This window comes from Typopeltis vanoorti, chromosome 16, assembly GCF_054136105.1.
Source record: "Typopeltis vanoorti isolate ZY-2024b chromosome 16, IOZ_Tvanoo_1.0, whole genome shotgun sequence".
In the NCBI taxonomy this organism is placed as follows: Eukaryota; Metazoa; Arthropoda; class Arachnida; order Uropygi; family Thelyphonidae; genus Typopeltis; species Typopeltis vanoorti.
In genome coordinates, this window is record NC_143564.1 from 36,149,541 (window position 1) to 36,176,142 (window position 26,602).

A 26,602-nucleotide genomic window follows, 5' to 3' on the forward strand; every position below is an offset into this window, starting at 1 on the left:
GGTCATGAAAATAGTTACAGAGGTTGGTGGTACCCGGCCGGCCAGCGCGAGATTGCAACACGTGCACAGTTGTTTATTTATTTATACTTAAATGTATTCGAATCCAGTCTCATTTTTGTGCATCGACATGCAAGTGAGCATTAAAGTTCTAATATTCATCAACATACATATCAGGTAATATTAAAATTACCTAATAGTAAAATAGAGGGGATCAATAAAAAGTCAAACTCTTGAAGGGGTCGGCAGGCAAAGAAGTTTGGCGACCCCTGTTCTAAATTAATATTTTGGACTCATTACATTTCTTCTTTAACTCCAAATATGACTGCATTCTGCTCAATGGCATCCTACTTGCATTTCTCTATTCATTTTAGTTACTTCATAATCACTCATACTAACCATGTTCCTGCTCCTTACTCATTTTGTTTTGCTTACCATAATTTTTGCAAATGTTTTTGATAATAAGTGGTTGAACCATGGAATGCATTGCCTGATGGGGTGGTGAGAACGAGAACGGTCAATGAGTGGTATGATAGACTGTTTCTTCGGGGGGGACCTCCCCTCGATGAGTCTTGATATAGACTGTTTCTTAGGAAGGACCTCCCACGATGAGTCTTTTTGACTCCATGGAGGCCTGAATAATAATAAAAAAAATAATGCATGACTATATAATTAGTCACCTAAAGTTGACTATTAGGCAGCACAGTATCCTGGGGAGAGGAAGATCAAGATTGGTGCCTCTGAAATCAATTTTAAGTCCTATAACATGTTAATGACTGGAGATTTATATGCTGGATATCACTCCACAGTGCTCCTCAGCTTTGCATATCATGCAAAGCTGACGAGTGCTATGTGGAGTAAAAGAGGTATGGTTTTATTGTGCGGATAAATGAGTACAACCATCAATTCAATACAGCAAAACATTAAAGTGGAAAGCAGAAATTCAGTACATTCCATTGGTAAAGTTATATTGAAGATGAAGATAATGAATCTGGAAATGGACAGAAGTACCTGAAATTCACAGGCTACACTGATAGTAATATATATAACCGTGGATTATAGCAAGGAAATTAGATCAAGCCATGTATTGATTATATGCAAGTAAATTTCTTCACTAGGTTTAAGGAGATGAAGGGATTTCAGTGAAGTGTCTACTGACTTAGGGAATGATATAGGTAAAATTAAAGTATATTGTGCACCATATGTGCCATCAAAGATCAGCTGAAATAATCAGACAATGCATCCCTCAGCCAAAAGAACTCAAGTCTGATTCTTGTTAGGAGAAAAATCTTATGGATTTTTCTGAATTTAATGAGAGTTAGCCAATCTTATAAGAGATTGCAGGTTTCCTCACACACTGGCATCCTGAATAGTTTTTCATCTCACCTAGAGGCAAACTAGGCAAAAAAGACAATACTATTAGTAGGCAACAGATATCAGTGTATGGAAGGCAATTTATTATTATTACAGGCAACTCCAAAGAGCCCTTAGACTCAGAGGGAGGCCCTAACATCATGTCAAGAACAACTATTCAACATTCACACAGTATCTTGTTTAACCTTTATATCAATGACATTGCCAGTGGATTGCAAGGGGATATTCAGTTGTTTGCAGATGATGCAAAGCTGGGAAGGATTATTAGTAATAGTGCAGATGTGGTAGCCCTGCAAGAGGATTTAAATAAGCTAGATAGATGGGCAAATGAATGGGGTATCAGTTTAATGCAACAAAATGTAAGGTCTTGAGGTTTGGGAAACATCGATGGGATGCTGCATACTCTATGGGAGGAGTTATACTAGAGGAAGTAGGGGGGACAAGAGATCTGGGGTTGATGATTGATAGAAACCTGAAGTTTAGGGGACATATTACAAAGGTGGTGAAAGTAACACAGAGGATTGCTGCAATTATGAGAAAGACACTGACCTGCAGAGATAAGAGGGTTATCATTCCATTGCATAAGTTTCTGATCAGACCACACTTGGATTATTGTTCTCAGATTTGGTCCCCGGGATTTGAAGGGGATAAATTACTGTGGAAAGGATACAAAGACAGATGACAAAGATAGTTTCAGGACTGTACAAGCATAGTTATGAGGATCAGCTGAGGGAATGTGGACTGCAGAGTTTGGTGGATAGAAGGAGAGGTGATATGATTCAGACTTTTAAACTGTTGAGCGGTGGTTACAGGGTTGACACTGGAGAGTTCTTTCGCTTGGTTGAACAGCAGGAAGGAGTGATGACAAGAGGCCATCCCTGGAAGTTATGAAAGGAAACTGTGAGCAAGAGGGTAAGGAGTGGTTTCTTTGTGTGGAGGGTGGTTGAACCATGGAATGCATTGCCTGATGGAGTGGTGGGAGCGAGAACAGTCAATGAGTTTAAGGAGTGGTATGATAGACTTTGTGTATCTTAGGGGGGGGGGGGACCTCCCTTCGATGAGTCTTGACAGACTATGTTCTTAGGAAGGACCTCCCACGATCAGTCTTTTGACTCCATTGAGGCCTGAATAATAATAATAATCTATCACACTTTGCCTTGAACTCATTCACAGTCATGGCACCCAACAGACTGGCAGCTTATTCCACTCATTTACCACTCTCCAAGCAAAAAACCTAGCTCTAACACCTTTGATAACCACACTCTTGCCCAGTTTCCATGGATGGCCCCTACTCCACCCACCACCAGTCCTGTTCTCAAAAATATCCTCCGAATTAATCTTATAGAAACCCTTCAGTAATTTCAATGTCTCAACCATATCACCCCTTTTACACATATCAACCAATTTCTGCAACCCACAAATCTTCAACCTGTTCTCATGAGGTTCATTCCATAGACCTGCTATCACCTTGGTCCTCACCTCTGGATCCTCTCCACCTCTTCTCCATCAAGAAGAAACTCAGGCATCCAGATCTAGGCACAGTAGTCAAGATAGGGTCTTATCAAGGTACGATACAGAGGAACAATAACTTGCTTGTCTCTGCTCATCAAAGTATTCTTCAGTAACCGTGATTTGATGAGCTGATTTAGCCACTTCTACAATGTACCCCTAAAATTCAACTACCTATCCACCAACACTCCCAAATCCCTGGCCTCGTCAATCTCCTGGAATAATGAACAGTTCCTCTCAGATCCTTTCCTACATTGTTAATGAACAAATTAAATAGTAGTGATCCAAGAACAGAATCCTGCAGCCACCACTAGTCACAGGCCGTCTTTTGGACTACTCCTGAATAAACTACTCTGATATCTCTCCATCAACCACCCTTCTATCCATCTCACAACCCTATATCCATCCCCATATGCTGCAGTTTACTGATTAGAATTCCATGTGGTATCTGTCAAAGGCCTTAGCAAGGTCCAGCAGTATCACTGTAAACCCATTACCCTTATCCAGTTCAGCCATCACTGTGTTATAAAACATGATCAAGTTAGTGAGGCATGATCTACCTTCACAAACCCATGCTGTCCCCCATACAGTATCCCATTTTCATCTATCCAGTCCTGTATTTTTTTCTCGACTACTTTCTCCAAAACGACTCCTGATATGCTGATTGGTCGGTAATTTGCAACAGCAGTCTTGAAACCTCCTTTATGCAGTGGAACTAGTTTCCTCTCTTACCACCCCCTTGGGACTAACGCAGACCCTAGACTCAAATTAAAGAAAATGGTCAAGGACACTGACAATTCTTTAGCCGCTTCATGTACGACCCGAGCTGATATACCATCCAATCCCACAGATGTATTCACATTAAGGTTTGTTAATAGACCATTCACCTCCACTTCATTCACCATAATTCCTGTATAAGATATTGGTTCCTTCATTCCTGCAATATTACCACCTGGATGATATACTGTTGCAAAATGCTCTCTCAGCAATTCCACTATATCAACTGATTCTGTTACCTCCCTACCATCGGCATTTCTTAACATTATTCTGCCCTATACATTTTTTCTTTTACTTGCAGCATATTGGAAAAAAAAAACTGTTTGGGATTCTCTTTAGCTTGCATGGCTAATTCCCTTTCATAATAGGCTTTTGCTTTTCATACCACACTCGTTTCCCTTCTGGCCTGCGCTTTATACCGTTCGTGTGCCTGCAGGTCACCTTTCTCATTAAATTCTCTGAACAGTTGTTTCTTTTTTGCAGCTCAAGTTTAATCGTGTTATTCATCCATTTAACCCCTACTTGATTTACTATTCGGACTGTAGGTATACAGTCAGCCATTACCTCCTGCAAATGCTTCTTAACCACCTCCCATGCATTATCAACCTCCAGCCCTTGCAGTTTTACATGCCATGGCACTGAACCAAGCAATCTCCTAAGCTTGGCATATTTACCAGCCTGATAATTCCATATGTACTCTGTCTTAATTGAAAATTTCACACATTTAGCCACCACCAGGTGATCCTTATGATCACTCTCACCAACTAGTAGGAACTTGGTCATATTCATTACAGTCCAATTCTCAGATGCAATTACTAGATCAAGCACTCTCGAACCCCTGGCATTTTCCATTACATGGCATCTCAGATAGTTATCCTCTAATAACTGCATAAAATCCAATTTCTTCCTCCCAATTTATATAACATTATTCGCTTGGGATTAAAGTAGATCGGTCATGTAGTTACAATTCCTTCATGCAATTATTCCCTGCACACCAGGTACCATAATAACTCCATAATGTAAGTTAATTGTTAATTTTAGTACTTCACAGATATTCACTGGAACAAGAGTGAAAAAATGCAACTTCATAGTTGTCCAACTAATTTAAAATTCCTAAGAATTTGATGGTTTTTTTATTTTTTTTATTTCAACTATTCAATTCAGAATTATTATGATCACACTGATATAAATAATGAATCAGAAATCAGGCATAACTAAATGGGTAAAAAAAAAATGTTCCCATTGTTCACTAATATAGGAATTTGGCAACATTAGCTGGTTTATCAGCAACTAACAAATATAACAACAGAAAAAGGCATAAGCCGTAATCAGTGGATTTATAATAATAAATGACATTTGAACTAAATCTCTAGTTTATTTCTTACATTAAGTAAGCATCTCTATGGGATGGGGTCTGATGCAAGAAGACTCATCTAAAGCATTCTCCATGAATTATGATATAGTAAAAAGTGCTTTAGAAGAGAGAAATATAAGATCTGATAATGTTAAAGATTTGAAAGGCAACAGATTAAGTTGGATGAAGATTTGTCAATCAGAGGTTAGTACTACCTGAAAAGATAGTACCATCATATCCTGTACCCCCCCTCCAAGGGTGTGTGTGTGTGTGTGTGTGTGTGTGTGTGTGTGTGTGTGTGTCAAGAATTTGAGAAATTTTATCCAGGAGTAAAAGGAACTAAAATAAATCAAATTGTGGATATAAAAGTAATTGCATTATTTTAAAAATTCTAATTGCTATATATAAGTGAAAAACTTAACTTTAGCAAACATATCATATTTAACAGATATCTGACATCTTACCATTCTCTGAAGTTAGAAAAAGCAAGATTTCTTCTTTGTTTAGAATAAATCTTATCATGCAGCATCATTTTCACAGCAAGATCTACTTCATCACCAAGTCCAAAAACTTTCTTGTACAGAATTTCATATACCAAAGCTGTTATAAAACAATGATTATCACAACATGCAAATAATGTACATTATATATAAAAGGAATCATGAGTGCCATTTAATTAGCATGCAGAATAACACCATATTTAAAATATACAATTATGATAGTAAGCAAATCTCGAGTAACTAGATTTGCTTACTAATTTCTCCAGTACTCTTACTGCCACACCTGAGATGCTGAAAATAAATTATCATCCCGGCCTCCATGGAGTCAAAAGACTCATCGTGAGAGGTCGTTTTTAGGAAAAAAAAAGTTGATCATAACACTCCTTGAACCCATCGACCTTTCCCGCTCCAACCACTCTCTCAGGCAATGCATTCCAAGGTTCAACAACCCTCCACGCAAAGAAACCACTCCTCACCCTCTTGCGCACAGCCTTCTTTCGTAACTCCCAGGGATGGCCCCTTGTCATCTCTTCTTCCCGCTGTTCCACCAAGTGAAAGAACTCTCCAATGTCTACCCTGTAACTGCATTCCCACAGTTTGAAAGTCTCGACATATCACCTCTCCTTCTATCCATCAAACTCTGCAGTCCACACTCACTCAGTCGATCCTCATAACTCATATTGTACAGTACTGAAATGATCTGCCTCTGTACCCTATCCACAGTAAATTTATCCCTTTCAAATCCTGGTGGACCAAATCTGAGAACAACAGTCTAAGTGTGGTTTGATCAGGGTTTTATACAATGGAATGATAACTCTTATTTCTGCAGGTCAGCATCCTTCTCAGTATTGCAGCAATCGTCTGAGTTATCCTCACCACCTTTGCAATATGCTCCCCCTGAATTTCAATTTTCTATCAATCATCACCCTCAGATCAAGTCTCTCCTACCTCCTCCGATCAAGTATGCATCCTCCCATCGATTGATCCCAAACCTCAAGACTTTTTATATTTTGCTGCATTGAAACGGTCACTTTATTATAAAATGCAATCATATTACTAAAAAAAAGCACCGCTTAACAAATCCATGTTAATTCACACAGATAACATTACCCTCATCTGTCCAACACTGTATATAGTCCCTCACTAATTTCTCCAAGACCTTAACTACTGATGACACACAAACATGCCTATAATTAGACACTTCCAGTCTGCTACTGCCCTTATGCAGCGGCACTATCTTACCTTCCTTTCATTCCCTGGGTAACTTTCCCCACAGCCAGACTTTTATTGAGTAGTCAATAAAAGGGTCAATGGAGCTGTCAGTTCTTTAGCGCATTCTCTCAAACTCCGTGGTGAAATACCATCCAGTTCAACAGCTTTACTGGTATCCAGAGCACTCAGTATTTGGAACACACTCTCCTCTTGCACCTGTAAACCCTGAACCTGCCCTATCCCTCTAGTATTAAAACCTCCTCCAGGATGAAATACTCTAATAAAGTGCTCATTGAACAACTCCACTATGTCCTCTTCATCAGTCACTCTATCCCCATTTTTATCCCACAATGTCATTCTTTCAAAATCATTTCTCCTCCTACTGGCCACATAGCTAAAAAATTCCCTAGAATTTTCTTTGGATCTTAGTGATAATCTCTTCTCATATTTCAATTTTGCCTTCCTCACCATTCTGGTCACTCTCCTGGCATGCATCTTATATTCTTTGTGTATCTGTCCTCCACCCCTCTACTTATATCTCTTCCACAATTTCTTTTTCAACTGCAGTATCCTGTTTGATATCGTTTGTCATCCACTTTACACCAAATTGTGTCCACTTCTTCCCCCGTGGAATACAGATTACTATTGCTGCTAACAAATTACTTTTAACAATTTCCCAAGCATTAATGATATCCAATTCTGCCCTCCATGGAACTGCCCCTAGTTGATACCTAAGACGATTATAATCACCAGACTTATAATTCCACATATGTTCCCTTTTCTTTGATACACCTGCATGTCTGTTCATCTTCCAAGTCAAAACCACATGGTCTCTCTCTCTCCAACTGGTGGGAGAGATATCATCTCACTTATCAGCTCTTCTGATGCTATGACCAAACCCAAAACTCTTGTTCCCTCTATTACATGCTGCTGAAGACATCTGTCCCTTAAGAATTCCAGAAATTCTATCCCCTTCTTACTACTTGCATTTTCCTCTTCGCAGCTTATACTGCTATAATTAAAATCTCCCATAACAATCATTCTTCTTGCACTTGTCAAGCTTAACTGCCTAAATATCTCCTGGTCCCCTCCCTCTGTGCTCCCTGGTTTATAGCAACATCCCACTAAATATCCTGTCTTGGCCACTTCTACCTCACACCATATGCTTTCAAAACCATTCGTGTCACTGCCTTCCAAAGCCTCCACTCTTAGAGGACATAAGTCATCACTTATCATAAGCAGTACTCCACCACCACGTTTTCCTTTCCTATCGAAAAATGCTGTACCCTGCCACTTCAATTCTGGTTATAAAGTCATCCTCTGTCAATCATGTCTCAGAGATTCCAATAATCTTTGGCGAGGTTGATGCTATCAGAGTCACCAATTCATCTCCTTTATTTCAGATACTCCTGGCATTAGAATAGAGCATAAAAATGTCACTGCTTCTATACCTATCATTGTCCCCTGTCAATCCTCCTGGGCTCAATGTTACCTGAAGTCGTCACCCTGCCCATAAGAGGCCACCCCTGCTACCATCCACTCTGGGAATTCATTTCCCTGCATTGACACACTGACTCGTTCAGAAAACAGCAATCTTTCCAGATGCCTTCGTCCTTCCTCATTCAAATGTAAGCAGTCTCTAGCATACAGTTCCGTTCTGTCCTCAAATGCCCTCCAAGCATCCATATATTCCAATCCTCTCTTCTCTCACATTCTGGCTATTATGTGATTCAGTATTGCTGCTCTTCTGCTCAGCTCGTCCTTATCATACCTGGGCAACACACACAATCTTCCCTCTCTGCATTTTCTTTTGCACAAATTCAAGCAAGAATCTCAGATCTCTCATCACCCGATTTACACTGCCTCTGAAGTCATTTGTGCCCATCATCATAATCATTTCATCCATCCTTTCACCCCTCTTAATTGCCATAGCCACATTTTCTATCATCCCTCCAGGCAAACACACCTCTGGCATTCTATCTTGCACACCAGAGATCGAGTCTCCATATATCACACCTCTAACCACTGTTCCTTGATTGCTCACCTGCATCCCTCACTCTCTCTCCTCTAACCCTGTCTCTCTGTGTTCCCCTACTTGTCTACTGTCCTCGCATCACTCTCTCCCCCCTACTGTTTCCATTCTCTCCTGTTCTAGCATTCCCATACCTCTCTCTCTCCCCTACTGTTTCCATTCTGTCCTCTCCTACTATTTCCATACCCCCCCTCTCTCTCTCTCTCTCTCTCTCTCCCCTATCATTCCCAAAATTCTCTCTCCCCTACTCTGATTCGCCTAGCATTTCTCTCTTCCATTCTCATCTTTCATGCTTCTCATCTCATTCACAAGACATTCCACCTCCTCTTTCAGCTCATCTATCTCTCTCTCTCTCAGCAAGTCAGTCACTCTTAATCAAAATTCATTCTCCCAAACAAAACCATGTCCGAAACTTTCACAGTTACTCACGCCTTCCACACTATCGACTATTATTTTCTCATTCTCTCCTATTACACTACTCTTCTTCGGATATTCATTTTTTCATTCCTAGAACTGGTCAGTTATTTCCTCCTACTGCCTGCATTTTGCACACATACGCACTCCCCTTCTCTCACCAGCCATATACCCAACTCCCGAGATGCATACATGCCACAAGCACTGCATACCATAAAGTCCCTTATTATATTACTTAAGTTTAGTTTAACTATGGAAGAACTTGCTAATTAGATGTCAGAATCAACTAGCAAAGACACTAAACTTGTTCACACCTTCTAGAAATGAATTCCACTCAGCCACCAGTCTCCACAAATGTATAACTTGTTCTCATCTTCACCACTCTATACAACTTCAAAAGGATCATTTTCTTGTTCTTCTGCTTACCTTCCCACTATGCATAATCGTTTCAATATTAAGTGTAAAATTCTCTCAAATTAAACATCTTGTCACCATTTTTTCACCAATCCACTGGAATTTTCATTGTCTGAACACCTTTCTCTCACAGCCAATATTCCTAAGTATCAGTAATAATGTCCCTCATCTGTACCATGTCTAGAGTTCCTACACCACAATGGAAACTAGATCAGCTGATCAAAAGCTAGGAAACTCCTTATTTCTACTTATCAAGGAACTGGAAATGCCTCTGACTAAGTTCCTTAACTCTCAAGCTCTGGGAGAGTTCCAAGGCAATGGAAAGAGGGTAAAATAATTCCCTTGCATAAGGGATGTTTCAAGATTGCAGTAGCAAGTCATAGACCAATCAGTATCTCAGGTGTGGCGGTAAGGGTACTGGAAAAATTGGTCAAAAAGAGAATCCAAGAACATGTGGATAAAAATGATATTGCATAAGGAGCAACATGGCTTTGTGAAGGGTAGATCAAGCTTTAGTAAATTACTAAGCTTTTATAGAGTAACAGCTGAGGCAGATAAAGAAAATGACTACATGATGATTCTGCTGGTTTTTGCAAAGGGTATTTGATAGAATACCATGTGGAACTGTTATGCAAATTAGAAGAAATGGGGATGGATATGACACTTGTACATAGATAAGAGGTGGCTGCTGGGCAGATATCAAGTGGTATATAGAGGAGCAGAATAAAGGTAAAAACAGGTGAACAACAGTGTGCCCAAATTCAGTGCTAAGACCACTACTGTTCAATTTGTACACTCGATTTCCAAGGATAACCTTAGAAATCTAGAGATAAGGTTTAATTCCTTTGCATTCTCATGATACACAACTTAATCCCAGTGCCAGCCATATTTACATGGAGATAATGCAATCTTCTGTCACGTTTTAGTAATCTACTTAATACAATAAGGTGAAAGCTGAAGCATGGGACATGGATACATAGTAGTATACTTTGACAGTCAAACTAGAGCACCTTAGGTTGAATGTTAGACTAGTGTGCATAGGACTGGAGATTTGGCTATCTGATAGGTATCAACAAGTTGTGTATGAGGGATCATTAATGTAAATTTCCCAGTATCATTAATGTAAAACTTACATTAATGATACTGGGAAAGATTTGAACGGGAATATATAGTTGCTTGCATATGATTCAAAGTGGAGATGAACTATGAGGAGTAGAGCAGGTGTGACCTTATAAGACTAAGATGGACAGAGTGAATGGGCACAAGAGTGGGGATACCAGTTCATTGTTGCAAAATGTAAGGTTTTAAAATTTGAAAAAAAAAAAAACAAAGAGGATGTAGAATTTGCTCTTTTTTATTATTATTACGGGCAACTCCAAGGGGTACTTAGACTCATCGAGGGAGACCCGAAACATCAATGTCAAGAGCAACTATTAACATCCACAGAGTATCTATCATACTTTGCCTTGAACTCATTCACAGCCATAGCACCTACAACAGACTCTAGCAGCTTATTCCACTCATTCACCACTCTATAAGTAAAAACCTAGTTCTAACACCCTTACCCAGTTTCCATGGATGGCCCGTACTCCACCCACCACCAGTCCTGTTCTCAAAAATATCCTCTGAATTAATCTTATAGAAACCCTTCAGTAATTTCAATGTCTCAATCATATCACCCCTTTTACACATATCAACCAATTTCTGCAACCCAGATATCTTCAACCGGTTCTCATAAGGTTCATTCCATAGACCTATCATCATCTTGGTCCTTACATCTGGATCCTCTCCACCTGCTCCCCATCAAGAAGAAAACCTGGTGTCTAGATCTGGGCACAGTAATCAAGATAGGGTCTTATCAAGGCTTGATACAGATGAACAATAACTTGCTCGTCTCTGCTCGTCAAAGTATTCTTCAGTAACCAAGCGATTTGATGAGCTGATTTAGCCACTTCTGCAATGTACCCCTAAACTTCAACTCCCTATCCACAAACAGTACCAAATCCCTGGCCTCGCCAATTTCCTGGAGTACATTTTCACCAATGTGGTATACTGCTGCTAATCTTTTCATCCCAAAATGCATAACTTTACACTTTGCCACCTTAAACTGACATCCATTCTCCATAGCCCGATCTTCCAATCTATCCAAATCATCCTGCAAAATTTTGACATCATGTGCATTCGCTATTGCTCTATCCAACCTCGCATCATCACCAAACATATGAACAGTTCCTCTCAGATCCTTTCCTATATCGTTAAAGAACAAATTAAATAGTAGTAGTCCAAGAACAGAACCCTGCGGCACACCACTAGTCACAGGCTGTCTTTTGGACTCTACTCCTGAATAAACTACTCTGATATTTCTAGTAGCAAGCTTATACGTTGGTCATACATAACTGGTAATTAGTTTACGGAATTAACAACACATAAAGTATATTAATTAAAGGTAACTTTAATGAATAAGTTCTATATTTCGGCAACGTCACGTTGCCATCTTCAGGAACATAAAGATATGGTATGTGACGCAGGTACTAACAAAAGCAAATGAGGAAGAAAGCAAGAAACAAATATTGTTCCTGAAGTCCTAATGGTGCCCTCTGGTGGGCTAATTTGGTTGTCTTGGCAGTTGGGCTGAAGTTCTCATAATGTAAGTCTCCCAAATTTGGGGTAGTTTCCAGCTCTCAGATTAGAACTCTCCACAGACTCCTTAAGAAAGTCACTTCTTGGCCTGTGGAAGTCACTAACAAACTAAAACCTTATAACTCTAGACCCCCCCCTCCGATTATATGGACTCCCAAAAATACATAAACAAAATGTGCCATTACGTCCCATAGTGGATGGCATTGATTCACCCACATAAATTAGCCAAACATTTTGCCAAAATGCTCGCACACTATACTGGCAACACACCATTACACATAAAAAAACTCAGCCCACTTTTTTTCTAAAGCCAGTATAGAAAACCTCTCACTCAAACACACTGACAATGGTCAGTTTTGACGTCTCCTCCTTATTCACTAATGTCCTACTCAAAGAAACCCTAGAGCTCATCCAGGCCAAGTTTCCTCCCGATATCTCAGCACTATTTCAGTTCACAATGAACTCAGGCTATTTCGTTTGGCAAGAAAAGTTCTACAAACAGATAGAGGGGACAGCCATGGGTTCACAACTTTCCCCACCCTTGGCCAATTTCTTTATGGAGGCCTTTGAAGAGAAAGCCTTAAACTCCACCCCAAAAAAACCCACTATTTGGCTTCGTTACGTGGATGATGTGTTCGCTATTTGGCCACATGGCTCAGACACACTCCACTCCTTCCTAACACACTTAAACAACCAACACTCACGAGTCCAGTTCACCTTAGAGAAAGAGAAAAACACCCTCCCCTTCCTAGACACTTTAATCACTCGCCAGCTTGATCTTTGGTTTTCTCTGTTTGCAGAAAACCCACCCATACTGGCAGATACATTCACCAGCAATCCACCCCCCACCTCACAACAATATGGGGTTATAAAAACACTATATAACAGCGCAAAATTAATCTGCTCAGATGACAAGGCCCTAACTACTGAACTAAACCACATCTTCAACACTTTCTTAGCCAATGGCTATAACCCCAAAAAAATCCAAAAAATACTAAAGCCAGTAAACCACAATCCCCTCCCCCCCCCTTCCACAATAAAGATTACACCAACTATCACCATCCCCCTACATCCAGGGCACCTCTGAGAAAATAACCAATATCCTCAAAAAAATATATGACCTTACTTCTTGTTACAGACCATATAAAAAGTTGGCATCCATTATCTGCTCTACCAAAGAGCGACCACTTCCCCTAGACCTACCTGGTGTATATCAGGTCCCTTGCAGCTGCAAATTGTCCTACTTTGGCCAAACAGGCAGAACAGCAAATATCAGGATTTCAGAACACAAAGACTACATCCGGTTTCACCAGTATAGCCGCTCTGGACTGGCAGACCATGCCTTAGATACCCACCATAGAATTCGTTGGAAGAAAACAAAAATAATACACCGCAGCAAGTTTAAATACGAAAGATTATTCAAGGAATCATCAGCAGCTCTAAAAAACGTTCCTAACCTCAACAAATATGGGTGCATGAAACTACTCCAAATTTGGGAGACTTACATTATAAGAACTTCAGCCCAACTGCCAAGACAACCAAATTAGCCTGCCAGAGGGCACCATTAGGACTTTAGGAACAATATTATTTTCTTGCTTTCTTCCTCATTTGCTTTTGTTAGTGCCTGCGTGCACATACCATATCTTTATGTTCCTGAAGATGGCAACGTGACGTTGCCGAAATATAGAAGTTACTCTCTGATATCTCTCCATCAACCAACCTATCCATCTCATCAACCCTATATCCATCCCCATATGCTGCAGTTTACTGATTAGAATTCCATGTGGTATCCTGTCAAAGGCCTTAGCAAGGTCCAGCAGTATCACTGTATACCCATTACCTTTATCCAGTTCAGCCGTCACTGTGTTATAAAACGTGAGCAAGTTAGTAAGGCATGATCTACCCTTCACAAAACCATGCTGTCCCCCATACAGAATCCCATTTTCATCTATCCATTCCTGTATTTTTCTCTCGACTACTTTCTCCAAAACCTTGACAACGACTCCTGATATGCTGATCGGTCGGTAATTTGCAACAGCAGTCTTGGAACCTCCTTTATGCAGTGGAGCCATTTCCCCTCTTTCCACCCACTCAGGACTAACCGGACCACAGATTCAAATTAAACAAAATGGTCAAAAGGCACTAACTATTCTTTAGCTGCTTCACGGAAGACCCGAGCTGGTATACCATCCAATCCCACAGATGTATTCACATTAAGGTTTTGTAATATACTATTCACCTCAATTCCAGTATAAGCTATTGGTTCCTTCATTCCTGCAATATCACCATCTGGATGATATACTCTTGCAAAGTGCTCACTCAGTTATTCCACTATATCAACTGATTCTGTTACCTCCCTACCATCGGCATTCCTTAACATTATTCTGCTGTATACATTTCTTCTTTTACTTGCAGCATATTGAAAAAAAAAAAACTGTTTGGGATTCCCTTTAGCTTGCGGGGCTAATTTCCTTTCATAAATCGGCTTTTGCTTTTCTTACCACACTCATTACCCTTCTGGCCTGTGCTTTATACTGTTCATGGGCCTGCAGGTCACCTTTCTTCTTAAATTTCCTCCACAGTAGTTTCTTTTTTTTTTTTTTTTTTTTTTTTTTGCAGCTCAAGTTTAATGGTGTTATTCATCCATTTAATCCCTACTTAATTTACTATCTGGACTCTAGGTATACAGTCAGCCATTACCTCGCTCAAATGTTCCTTAACCACCTCCATGCACTATCAACCTCAAGCCCTTGCAGTTTTACATGACATGGCACTAAACCAAGCAATCTCCTAAGCTTGTCATACTTACCAGTCTGATAATTCCATATGTACCCTTTCTGAAATGAAAATTCCACCCATTTAGCCACCTCCTAGGTGGAGAGCTTATGATCACTCTCACCAATTGGTGGAAACATGGTGATATTCAGTACAGTCAAATTTTCAGACTCTTGTGTCAAGCGGCAGACGTGTGTAAGAAGAGCTCCGTATTAAGATAAGTATTCTTGGAATAATTAAGTGTATATATATGAGAATTTGTTTGAATAAGAGTTGCTGTAAACTTTTTGCGCTACCAGTATAATTAGTGTGGGGGATTTTCATTTGCCTGAACTTTATTACAAATAATTTATTATTAGACCTTAGAGTAGTAACTGGCAGAGGAAATTTAATTTAGACTTCAGTTGTTTTGTTAAGTGTGAGGTGTGTTGTTATGTGTATTGTATTCTTTCGACTACATAAATGATTTGTGGATATTTAGTGTGGATGGAAGGAGGGTGTGTGCGAAGTGTGACCTGAACGAGGAACTGATGAATGCAAATATGAAATTGATGACAGAAAATGTGAGTAACGAGAATTTCATGGGGAAAATGAGTGCATGTTCGAAAGAGAAGGATGGTGTGCAAGAGGCGAAAGAATGTTAAAAATCAGCAAAAAAGAAAATGAGCGATTTAAAAACCGTAACTGATTTTAAAAAAAGGACGAAAGTGAGGTGAGAATGGTGGAAGGAAATGAAATTGCGAGAAAGAATGAAACTGGAAATAGTGTGATGTAGGAATCGAAAGTGGAAAAAATCAAAAGAATGAATGATAGCGAAAGTTGGATGCCTGTTGGACCGAAAGTACGGAAGCACAGAAGGATGACTAAGAGTGAAAGTGTGAAGGTGTCGAGAGTTAGAAAATTAGAAAGATTGAATGATAGATATAATGTGATACGAGATTCGGAAGTTGAATTGGACGAGGAAATAGATTAAACGGATGTGGAATGAAATTAAGAAAATTCGGGTAAAAACTAATAAAACTAATCATGATGGCACAGAAGAGTTAACGAAGGATGAGCGAGTGGCTTTATATGGCGACTCCATTATTAAAGGTGTGCTGGATGATAGGATGCACAAGGTATGTTTTCCAGGCTAGAAAATGAGTAGAGTGATTGAGGCATTGGATATGAGGAGGGAGCGAGCAAAGGAGTTGATGGTTTTAATTGGCATGAATGATTTGACAGAGGATAAAGAGCGCGTCAGAATAGATATCAGGAGGCTGCTTAGAAGGATAAAAGAGAATAGTGTGACAGGAAGGGTAGTCAGCATGTTGCCTAGGTATGACTGGTGAGATGAGGCAGAGAGCAAGGATTATGAATGATATGCTGGCTGAAATGTGTGAGGAGACAGGAGTACAGTTTGTTAATGTGTGGAATGAGTTTGAAGGACGAAGTGATAAGTATGGGAGCGATGGACTGCATTTGAGTGGTTATGGTGCGAGTCACTTGGAGAGACTGCTGCTGGAAGGTAGAGAAGAGAATGAATCAGATCAAGCAGGAAGTGATGTGGAAGAACAGGAGAGTAAGACAGGAGAGATTAAAGAGGTGATTATGAATGAGCAAGTAAGTGGTATGAGTAAAAAAAAATGAGAGAATGGGTATACAAGAGGAGCAGGGAAATGGGGAGGATCAGGGTAGACAGGGGCACACAGCGTGAGAAAGGTGGATGCTCCAAGAGGAGGTGAGAGCATGTGTAGACAGGAAAGGAATGGGATGATCAGGGATCAAAAGGAAACAGATGGAAATGGAAAGGGTTTTAAATTGAAAAAGCAGAGAGGGAAATGGCCCCAATTGAGCATGGAGAGATCACATCGAGTGAGTGGTATCAGTGGAACCAGCTGCAGATACAGAAATGAGCTGCTGTGTTTGTATACAAATGCTAGAAGTGTAAGAAACAAGGCAGATGAAATGGTTGCATTAATTGTATCTGTTCATCCAAAGATTGTCGGAATAAATGAGACATGGTCAGAAGAGGCCACCATTATGACAGGAATAAAGATGGAAAGGTATGATGTGTTTCGTGAGGATAGAAGGGGGTAAAAAGGGAGGAGGAGTGCTACTGATGATAGAGAAAGAGTTATGTCCATACAAAGTAGAGATGCAAGAGAGAAATAGTGCCAGTGGTTTTGAGGCAGTATGGTGCAAGATAGAGGTGAATAGAATCAAATACTTGGTGGGATGTTGTTATAGACCAGGTAATGTTAATGGTGGTGATAATGAAATGTATCGTCAAATTAGCCAAACAAATAAGAAAAGGGAGATCGTTATGGGACTTTAATTATGGCAATATAGACTGGAATGAAGAGATAGCAACTGGAAGTAAAGAAAATGAATGAGTTTTTGAGGGATAACTATCTCAGACAGTATGTAACTGAGGGCACATGAGGATTAAGGGTCTTGGATTTGGTCATCTCATCAGATGATGTAATTATAAATGAGGTGTCGAATCATCCACCAATTGGTGAAAGTGACCATGAGGCGATTACCTGGGTGGTTGCCAGCAGTGCAAGGACCCCTGTGAGAAAAGGGTATATGTGGAACTACGGGGAGGGGGGGGGGTGATTATGAAGAGCTCAGGAGACAGGTTGCAGGTGTAGCATGGAATGAGGAGTTAGCTGGAAAACAGATCAATGAAGCTTGCAGGATTTTGAAAAACTATCTAGTAGATGCAATGTGTAAGTGTATTCAAAGGGTGAGAAGGTTAAATGAGGTAGGCATGCGATACAGAGAAAGAGGGCATTGTGGAAGCAGCATAAGAGAATTGGAAATAACCAATTCCATGAGGTCTACAAAGACCAGGCAAGGAAGGTAACTTGGTTGGTGAGGGTAGCTAAGGAGAAGTATGAACAGCAGTTAGCTAATGAAGCCAAAAAGAATCCTAAGGAGTTCATTTGATATGTAGCCAGCAAAAGAAAGAATGATTATGGAAGGATGACATTAATAGGAGAAAATGGTATAAAGACAGATGTTGCAGAATGCGTGGAGGAGATACTTAATGAGCAGTTCATAAAAGTCTTTCAATCTTGTGAATGTGACTTCATGGAGAGATTGAGAGCAGTAGATGATGGGGAGGAGAGACTCACTGTAGGTGAGCAAGAGGTGTTTGGGGAGTTGAGTAAACTAGATGTTAATAAGGCTGTGGGACTTGATAATACATCACCATGTATTCTGATTGATTGTGCCAGGGAGTTGACACCTGTCTTGACATTTTTTTAACATATGAGTCTTGCATTCGATCACTTCATAAAGGAGGTGATCAAACTCAAGCATCAAACTATAGGCCTATCTGTGTGTTAGGTGTTGTGGTTAAGTTGTTGGAGAAGCTTGTGAGAACTAGGATCCAGAGTTGGGTCGATAACAATGCTATTATCTTTGATGGACAGCATGGATTTGCTAAAGGGAGATCATGTTTTAGTAATCTACTTACTTATTACAATAAAGTGACTGCTTCCTTTGACAAAGGAGAAGGATACACAGTAATATATTTAGATTTTGCAAAGGCTTTTGATAGAGTACCTCATGATAAATTGTAGTCAAACTAGAGCAGATGGGGTTGGATATTAGATTAGTGCATTGGATTGGAGACTGGCTATCTGATAGGTATCAACAAGTTGGAGATAATGTTTTAGGGTCTGTATTAGGGCGATTTCCATTTAACTTTTATATTAATGATATAGGTGAAGATAGTCAGTAGTTTGCAGATGATGCATTTTTTGGATGAACCATGAAGAATAGTGAAGATGTTGTGGCCTTACTAGAAGACTTGAATAAATTGATTGGGCACAGAAATGGAGATGCGTGTTCAATGTTGCAAAATGTAAGGTTTTAAAATTTGGAAAACAAAGATGGGGTGCAGAATTTATGCTTCGTGAGGATATATTGTTGGAGGTGGAAGAAATGATAGATGTGGGGGCGATAGTCAATAAGAATATGAAATTTAGGGGACAGATAGAATTTTGAAGATAACACAAAGGCTTCTGGGAATGATGCTGAGGACACTGACGTGTAGAAGTAGGGAGATTCTTGTGCTGTTGTATAAGGCTTTGATTGGGCCACACATGGGCTATCATGTCCAAATTTGGTCACCTGGTTTTCAGAAGGATGAAGAGATGTTGGAAAGGGTCCAAAGATGATTGACTAAGGTAGTTTCTGACCTCTGGAATGTCGAGTATGAGGAAAGATTGAGAAGATGTAATTTGAAGAGTCTGGTGGACAGGAGGAAGAGGGGAGATATGATAGAGACCTATAATCTGGTAAGGGGTTGTTATAGGATCAATGCTGGAGAAGGTCTACAGAAAATAGTGGGAGATCAGGGAAGAAACAGAGGTCATTCCTGGAAACTGTATAAAGAGGGTGCGAGTAAGGGAGTGAGACGAAGGTTTTTTTTGTGCAGAGTTGTAAATGATTGGAATGCCTTGCCTGAGAGCGTGGTGTCTGCAAGAAGTTTGAATGTGTTCAAGGAACGGTATGATGAGCGGCGTGTGTGTGAGAGAGAGAGATAAAAGGACCTCCCAGATGAGTGACTCCATGAGGTCTTTTGGTGGTAATAATTACTAGGTGAAGCACTCTCTAACCCCTAGTATATTCCATTACCTGCTGTCTCAGGTAGTTATCCCTTAATAACTGCATAAATTCCTCCCATGTGTCCTCTCCTCCTTCCAATCAATGTTACCATAGTTGAAATCCCCCATAATAATTACCCTCCTTCCACTCATTGAGTCTATTTGTATATGCATACTATCTCCATCTATTCCATTACCTGGCCTATAGCAGCACCCAACTATATATTTTGTTCCACTAATCTCAATCTCACACCAAATAGCCTCAAATGTACTCTCTCTTCACTATCCTGCAGTTCAACTTCAATTCTCCTTGGCTGCAGTTCATCCGCTATCATCAATAATCCATCATCTGCAGATGACAGTAAGAAGTCTGGAGAGAATGAGCAATTTTTTAATATCGATTCCACCCACAAAGTTTTTAACTTATTAATAGTACATTATTATTAATACTGAGTTAGCAGAGGATCACATAATTTTTTTCTTCCCTTCTGGAAAATGAGCTAAGCAACTTTGGGCTTTTAACAATTATAAGTTAAAGAGAGAAAAGTAAGAAAATATGCATTAGTATTAATGTTAAGTGCAAAGATTGAACATACTAGTGCAAAGGTGGGCTATAATACATTGGGAGAATTGAGTTCCAGGATGAAGTTGAGAAGACTAAAGAAAGTTCAAATAGAAAGTTGGCATATCATATTACTCATTGGTACTAGGATAACTATAATGACAAACAGAGGTGGTGGTTGTACTAAAGCCATTCTTAGACCCACACAAACTATTGTGCTCTGATTAGGTCACCTTTTTCCCAATATCATGAGGAAAAACTTGAAGAGGATCTAGAGACAAGTGAATAAAACAACAGCAACAGTTTCCTTCAGCGCACTATTGGACAATAAGTATCTCTCCGTGTTACTTCCATTTTGGCCAATCTTGTGCATCTTTACAAGATAAATACTCATATCTTTATCTCATTCCAAACTTAATATTGGAGACCATGTGTGCCAGCAGTAAGTTCTTTGTGTCTATTGTGATCTCTTTATTCATCTATTGTCAGACATTCTTATCACATCCTGCATGGCACCATTTTTATTGTTGCAATAGTCATTACCTTTGTTTTCTTAACAAATTATTTTTTTTATCTAACCATGTTATTTCCAGAATGTAGGCTATTTCATTTCTTTCCATTATAGACAGTATAGGTGAGAATGAGGACATTCCTAAAATTTGTAAAATTTAGCTCAAAATGAATGAGGATTTTTTTTTTTTTTTTTTAACACTGAATAGTTGCATCAAGTGAAATGTGTCAAGGTGCTGTGAATGCTAAGACATTCAGAAGGTTCAATACGATAGTTTTACTAATAGTTGAACAAGACTTCCCACAAGTGCTATGAAGTGTGGATATTATATCTGTTATTGTGACCAATAAAATTAAAACCTTATGCGTTAACAGATAGTGCATTTAGCCATTAAATCTAAAGCATCAGACAAAAGATTTTTTTTTAGGTCAAGTTCCAAGCTCTAGCATATCAGAAACAATAAGTCATGAAAAACAAAGCTTAATAAAGTGAAAATCAACTTACATTGACAGACAGCAGCAGCTGATAAGTAAGATCTGGGATATACGCTATCATAATGATTGCCATGTGAGTAACAAAGCATAACCTAATAATAATAAATAAAAACATTCATTTTTTACCAGAATAAGATTTCAACTGCTGAAATTAAACAAATTATATTTAGATGGGTCAATGGAATTAATTTTATTAGTATTATTATTAACATCTTACCTCCATGGAGGCACTCATCATGGGAGGTAAACACTATTGCACAAAACACTCATCCAACCGTGCTTTAAACTGATTCAATGTGTCTACATTCCCAACACTCAAGCAAAGCATTCTACTCACCAACCACTCTCCATGCAAAGAATCTTCTCACTCTTCTGCTCACACACCCTCTATACAGTTTCTAGCAACAGCCTCTTGTTCTACCCACCACACACACACTCATTCTATGAAAAATCTCATATCAATGTGATAACAATCCCCGACTAGCTTATGTCTCAATCACATCCCCCTCCCTTTCTCCTATTCAAGAGGCTTTGCAATTTACACATTTCCTCTGTCCTTGTACTCCACATTCAAAAGACTATTGACCACCTTCGTGAATCTTCTCTACCCTTTCCAACATATTCCCATTACCATGAAAATATGAGGTTATCTATGCATAATAATCTATATGAGGCCTGATCAAGGCCTTACAATGGTATCATAACCTCTATTTCTAGATGTTAGGGTCCTCCATCACTGCCACTATCTAATGTGATGTCTTCACAAATTGTGAAATGTGGCACCCGAATTTCAAGTACTTATCCACTATCACTTCTAGATCTCACGTTTCCCTACTTCTTTTAAAGTTTCCTTACCAAGTAGGTACTTTGCATCCTATCCTTGCTTACCAAATTTCAAAATATTACACTTTGCAACGATGAACTGAGAGTTCCACATACCTGCTCATTCATGCAATAAAGTTCTCTTGTAAGGTAAGATCTGCTTGAATCTGCATTGCTCTCCCCAATTTTGCACCCTCTGCAAACAGCTGCATATTACTAGTTAAACCCTTCCCAATATTTTAAGTCTTAATGAATTCATTTCTTTCTTTTAGGCTTGCACGGTGATCCGAATGCATTTGTGGAAATTATGGAGACAACTACCGTGTTTGAATAAAAACTTTAATATTACTAAAATTTTACAATTCGACGTTTCGACCTTTATGTCAAGGTCATCCTTCTGGAGCGTACAAATATACACAAGAAACAAGCTATACTACAATCATAATGGTGCGTTAAAGACACTGACTAACCGCTACCACAATTGTTGGCCTGACCTCTGGTGGAAAAAAATATTATACATCAACGCTAGATTCCTATTGTGTTGTCTACTATATATATATATATATATATATATATATATATATATATATATATATATAAACCTCATTCCAGCCAGTTGGAGTGAAAAGGTTTCTAATACTAGCGGATTGGCTAGAGTCCTGACTAATGTTGAATCTTTCATATTAGGTTGGCTGAATGTGTGCCATCCAGATCCTTGGAATTTTCATACCATCTTTATTGTTGATATTTGGGTGGTTTATCAGGATTTCGCAGGATTCTTTAAATTTTCTTTCGTACCATGTTTTTGTGCGGTGTAAGGAGCAGGTGCTTTACCAGTTGATTTGGTGTAAGGTGTTAAGTGCATGGTCTGAGAGGCCTGCTTCACCATAATGGTTATATTTAATGTGTCCTTTCTTGCGTATAGGGATTGTCCATCCTGTTTCACCAATGTACAGTAAGTTACAGGTGCAGCAGATGCAATAGATTCCAGGATGTGCTAATGGAAAGAGAGGATCCTTAGAGGAGCTGAATATGGTTTCAAGTTTAGTGGGTGGTTTGAAGGTGGCATTGAGGTTATAATGTTGTAATATTCTGTTGATTTTTTCTGATAACCCTTTAATGTATGGGATGGCTATGGTTTTACTGTAATCTAGATTCGTTTTTGTTGTGGTTTTATAGAGTATTTTATTGACAGTATTTTTGTTATAGCCATTGTTTATGAATGTGTCACTAATGATTTTTAGTTCTTGTTTCAGGGCTTGCTGGTTAGAACAAATAGTTGTGGCTGTTTTTTGTTATAACCCAACAAAAAGGATAAAGGACAAAACAGAAAAACTACTAAAGTCAGTCACTTCTTGGCCACCAGACAGTTAAAAAACTCAAACCCCACTACGCCCACCCCCCCAGAATATATGGGGTTTCGAAAATACACAAACAAAATGTGCCCCTTCGACCAATAGTCGAAGGAATAGACAGTCCCAATTACCACCTAGCCAAGAAATTAGCAGCAACACTCAAGGAGTTGGTAGGTCATTCCCCCTCCTTCGTAAACACACGACACTTTATAAACAAAATCAAAAACATAACACTCGATAAAGACGACTTATTAGTCAGTTTTGACGTTTCTGCCCTTTTCACTAATGTCCCCATCAATGACACAATTCTCCTACTACAGAACAAATTTCCGTCCGACATTACGGCCCTCTTTGCCCACGTACTAAAGTCCAGTTACTTCGTGTGGCAAAACAAATTCTACCTACAAAAGGAAGGTACAGCCGTGGGCTCACCATTATCCTCCCCAATCGCAGACTCTATATGGAAACCTTTGAGCAAAGGGCTCTTGATTCCGCCATGCTTCGACCGACAATCTGGCTCAGATACGTTGATGACGTGTTCGCGATCTGGCCGCACGGGCGACAAACGCTAAACACATTCCTCAGCCACCTAAACAAACAACACAAACGTATACAATTTACCATCGAAATCGAAAACCAAGATTCGCTCCCGTTCCTAGACACACTAGTTACACGTCTTCCTTCAGGCAGTCTATCCTTCACGGTCTACCGAAAACCGACACACTCGGGCCAATACATACATGCGAATTCATACCACCACCCAGCACAAAAATATGGAGTCATAAACACCCTTAAAAACAGAGCCACAACTATTTGTTCTAACCAGCAAGCCCTGAAACAAGAACTAAAAATCATTAGTGACACATTCATAAACAATGGCTATAACAAAAATATTGTCAATAAAATACTCTATAAAACCACAACAAAAACGAATTTAGATTACAGTAAAACCATAGCCATCCCATACATTAAAGGGTTATCAGAAAAAATCAACAGAATATTACAACATTATAAACTCAATGCCACCTTCAAACCACCCACTAAACTTAAAACCATATTCAGCTCCTCTAAGGATCCTCTCCTTCCATTAGCACATCCTGGAGTCTATTGCATCCGCTGCACCTGTAACTTACCGTACATTGGTGAAACAGGACGGACAATCCCTATACGCAAGAAAGAACACATTAGACACATTAAATATAACCATTATGGTGAAGCAGGCCTCTCAGACCATGCACTTAACACCTTACACCAAATCAACTGGAAAAGCACCTGCTCCTTACACCGCACAAAAACATGGTACGAAAGAAAATTTAAAGAATCCTGCGAAATCCTGATAAACCACCCAAATATCAGTAACAAAGATGGTATGAAAATTCCAAGGATCTGGATGGCACACATTCAGCCAACCTAATATGAAAGATTCAACATAAGTCAGGACTCTAGCCAATCCGCTAGTATTAGAAACCTTTCCACTCCAACTGGCTGGAATGAGGTTAATATATGTATATAGTAGACAACACAAATAATAGGAATCTAGCATTGATGTATAATATTTTTTTTTTTTTTTTTTTCCCACCAGAGGTCAGGCCAACAATTGTGGTAGCGGTTAGTCAGTGTCTTTAAACGGAACCAGTATGATTGTAGTATAGCTTGTTTCTTGTGTATATTTGTACGCTCCAGAAGATGACCTTGACATAAAGGTCGAAACGTCGAATTGTAAAATTTTAGTAATATTAAACTAAAGTTTTTATTCAAACATGGTAGTTGTCTCCATAATTTCCAAAAATGCTTAATGAATTCAGTTTCTGGAGTCCTGTCCTACAAGCACTCTTACTAAGAACCATTACATTCTATAGACTAGACAGATGCTCTTGGGGACCAATCTTAATCTTATTTCTTTCAAGATCAACATACAACACTAAAAATAGTCATGCCAATGGTCTGTCAAAGCCCAACCAAGGAGGAGATATATATATTAAAAAATGTAAGTCATTCAAAGAAATGATTTTAACTACTCTAGTAATATGGCTCACAAACCAACTTTGTCTATTCATTCTGAAGGATCTCAATAATAATTCTAATTAAAATAATACTCGACTTATGTCCTGCAGTGGAAAGGGTTTCTAAGTGGTAAAGAGAAATAGTTCCACTACAAATGTGGTTTTAGGACAGAAATTTTCAGTTCTTAATCAGTCTGTATATTTCCATTTCATATATCTCCATATTATATTATACAGGGTGGGCCAAAAGTCATGGAGAGGTTTCAATAACACTTATTTTTTGTTTTAAATTTACAATACCATAGCATTGTGTATAGGAAATAAATTTACACTAGGTGTGAAAAATCAAATCTTGTAAATGGCATCCCTTTTTTGCTTCACACAAATGTCCCATTTCAAAGTGGTTTTTCATGACACCTCTTAGTGTTTCAAGGTTCCAGTGTTCTGATATCGGCTCTTCCGACAGACTGATGCGTGACAAGTTGTTAGACAGACAGATGGGACTGGGTAATAGACTAGTGAGGTGGATCAGCAATTGGCTGTCAGATAAGTATCACAAAGTTATACATGGGAGTGCAGTATCCCAAAAGAGCAAAATTAATAGTGGTGTGCTACAGGGATATTAATGATATTAGAATGAGTAACTAGTGATATGCAATTGGGTGTAGATGATATAAAAATTAGGGAGAGCAATGCAGAGTCAAGCAGATGCCATGGACTTGCACAGGAAGACAAATTGTATGAATGGGCAAGCAAGTGAAACTATGAATTTAAATTTTACAAAGTGAGGTTTCGAAATTTGGTAAACAATGATATCATGCAAAGTATAAACTTGGTGGAAAAATTTTAAATTAGGAAGGAAAGAAATCTGAGAGTAGTAGTGGACAAGGATCCGAAATTCAGGGTCCACACAGTCATCACATAAGATAAGGATAATGATGTGAAAGACCTCGACGTACAGAAATAAAGAGGTTATGATTCTACTGTATGTGTAAGGCTGTGATCATGCTTCATGCAAATTGCTCACTAATTTGGTCAGCAGGTTTTAATGGTGATGAGGATGCTACAAGCAGTCCAGATAAATTTTATAAAAGTGATCTTTGGGATGTGGAGCATGAAGACAGAATGAAACAATGTAAATTGCAAAGCCTTATGAATAAAAGGGGGAATGATTGAGAGATGATTTAGGGGTTATCAGGTTAACATGAAATTTTCACAGAATGGAAGGGGAGTTAGAACAAGGTTATCCCTAAAAA

The 26,602-nt window shown here is 39.1% G+C and overlaps 1 protein-coding gene across 1 annotated transcript in view; it reads right to left on the bottom strand.

Moving 5' to 3' along the window:
* The window catches only part of LOC150097950 (uncharacterized), a 357,533-nt gene that overhangs the window by 254,308 nt on the left and 76,623 nt on the right, over nt 1-26,602 (bottom strand). The window contains exons 6-7 of the mRNA XM_090406633.1: nt 21,177-21,258; nt 5,476-5,611 (exon numbers count right to left, since the gene is read on the bottom strand). Coding sequence (XP_090262759.1) covers nt 5,476-5,611; nt 21,177-21,258 — 218 coding nt within the window. The remainder of the gene's footprint in view (nt 1-5,475; nt 5,612-21,176; nt 21,259-26,602) is intronic.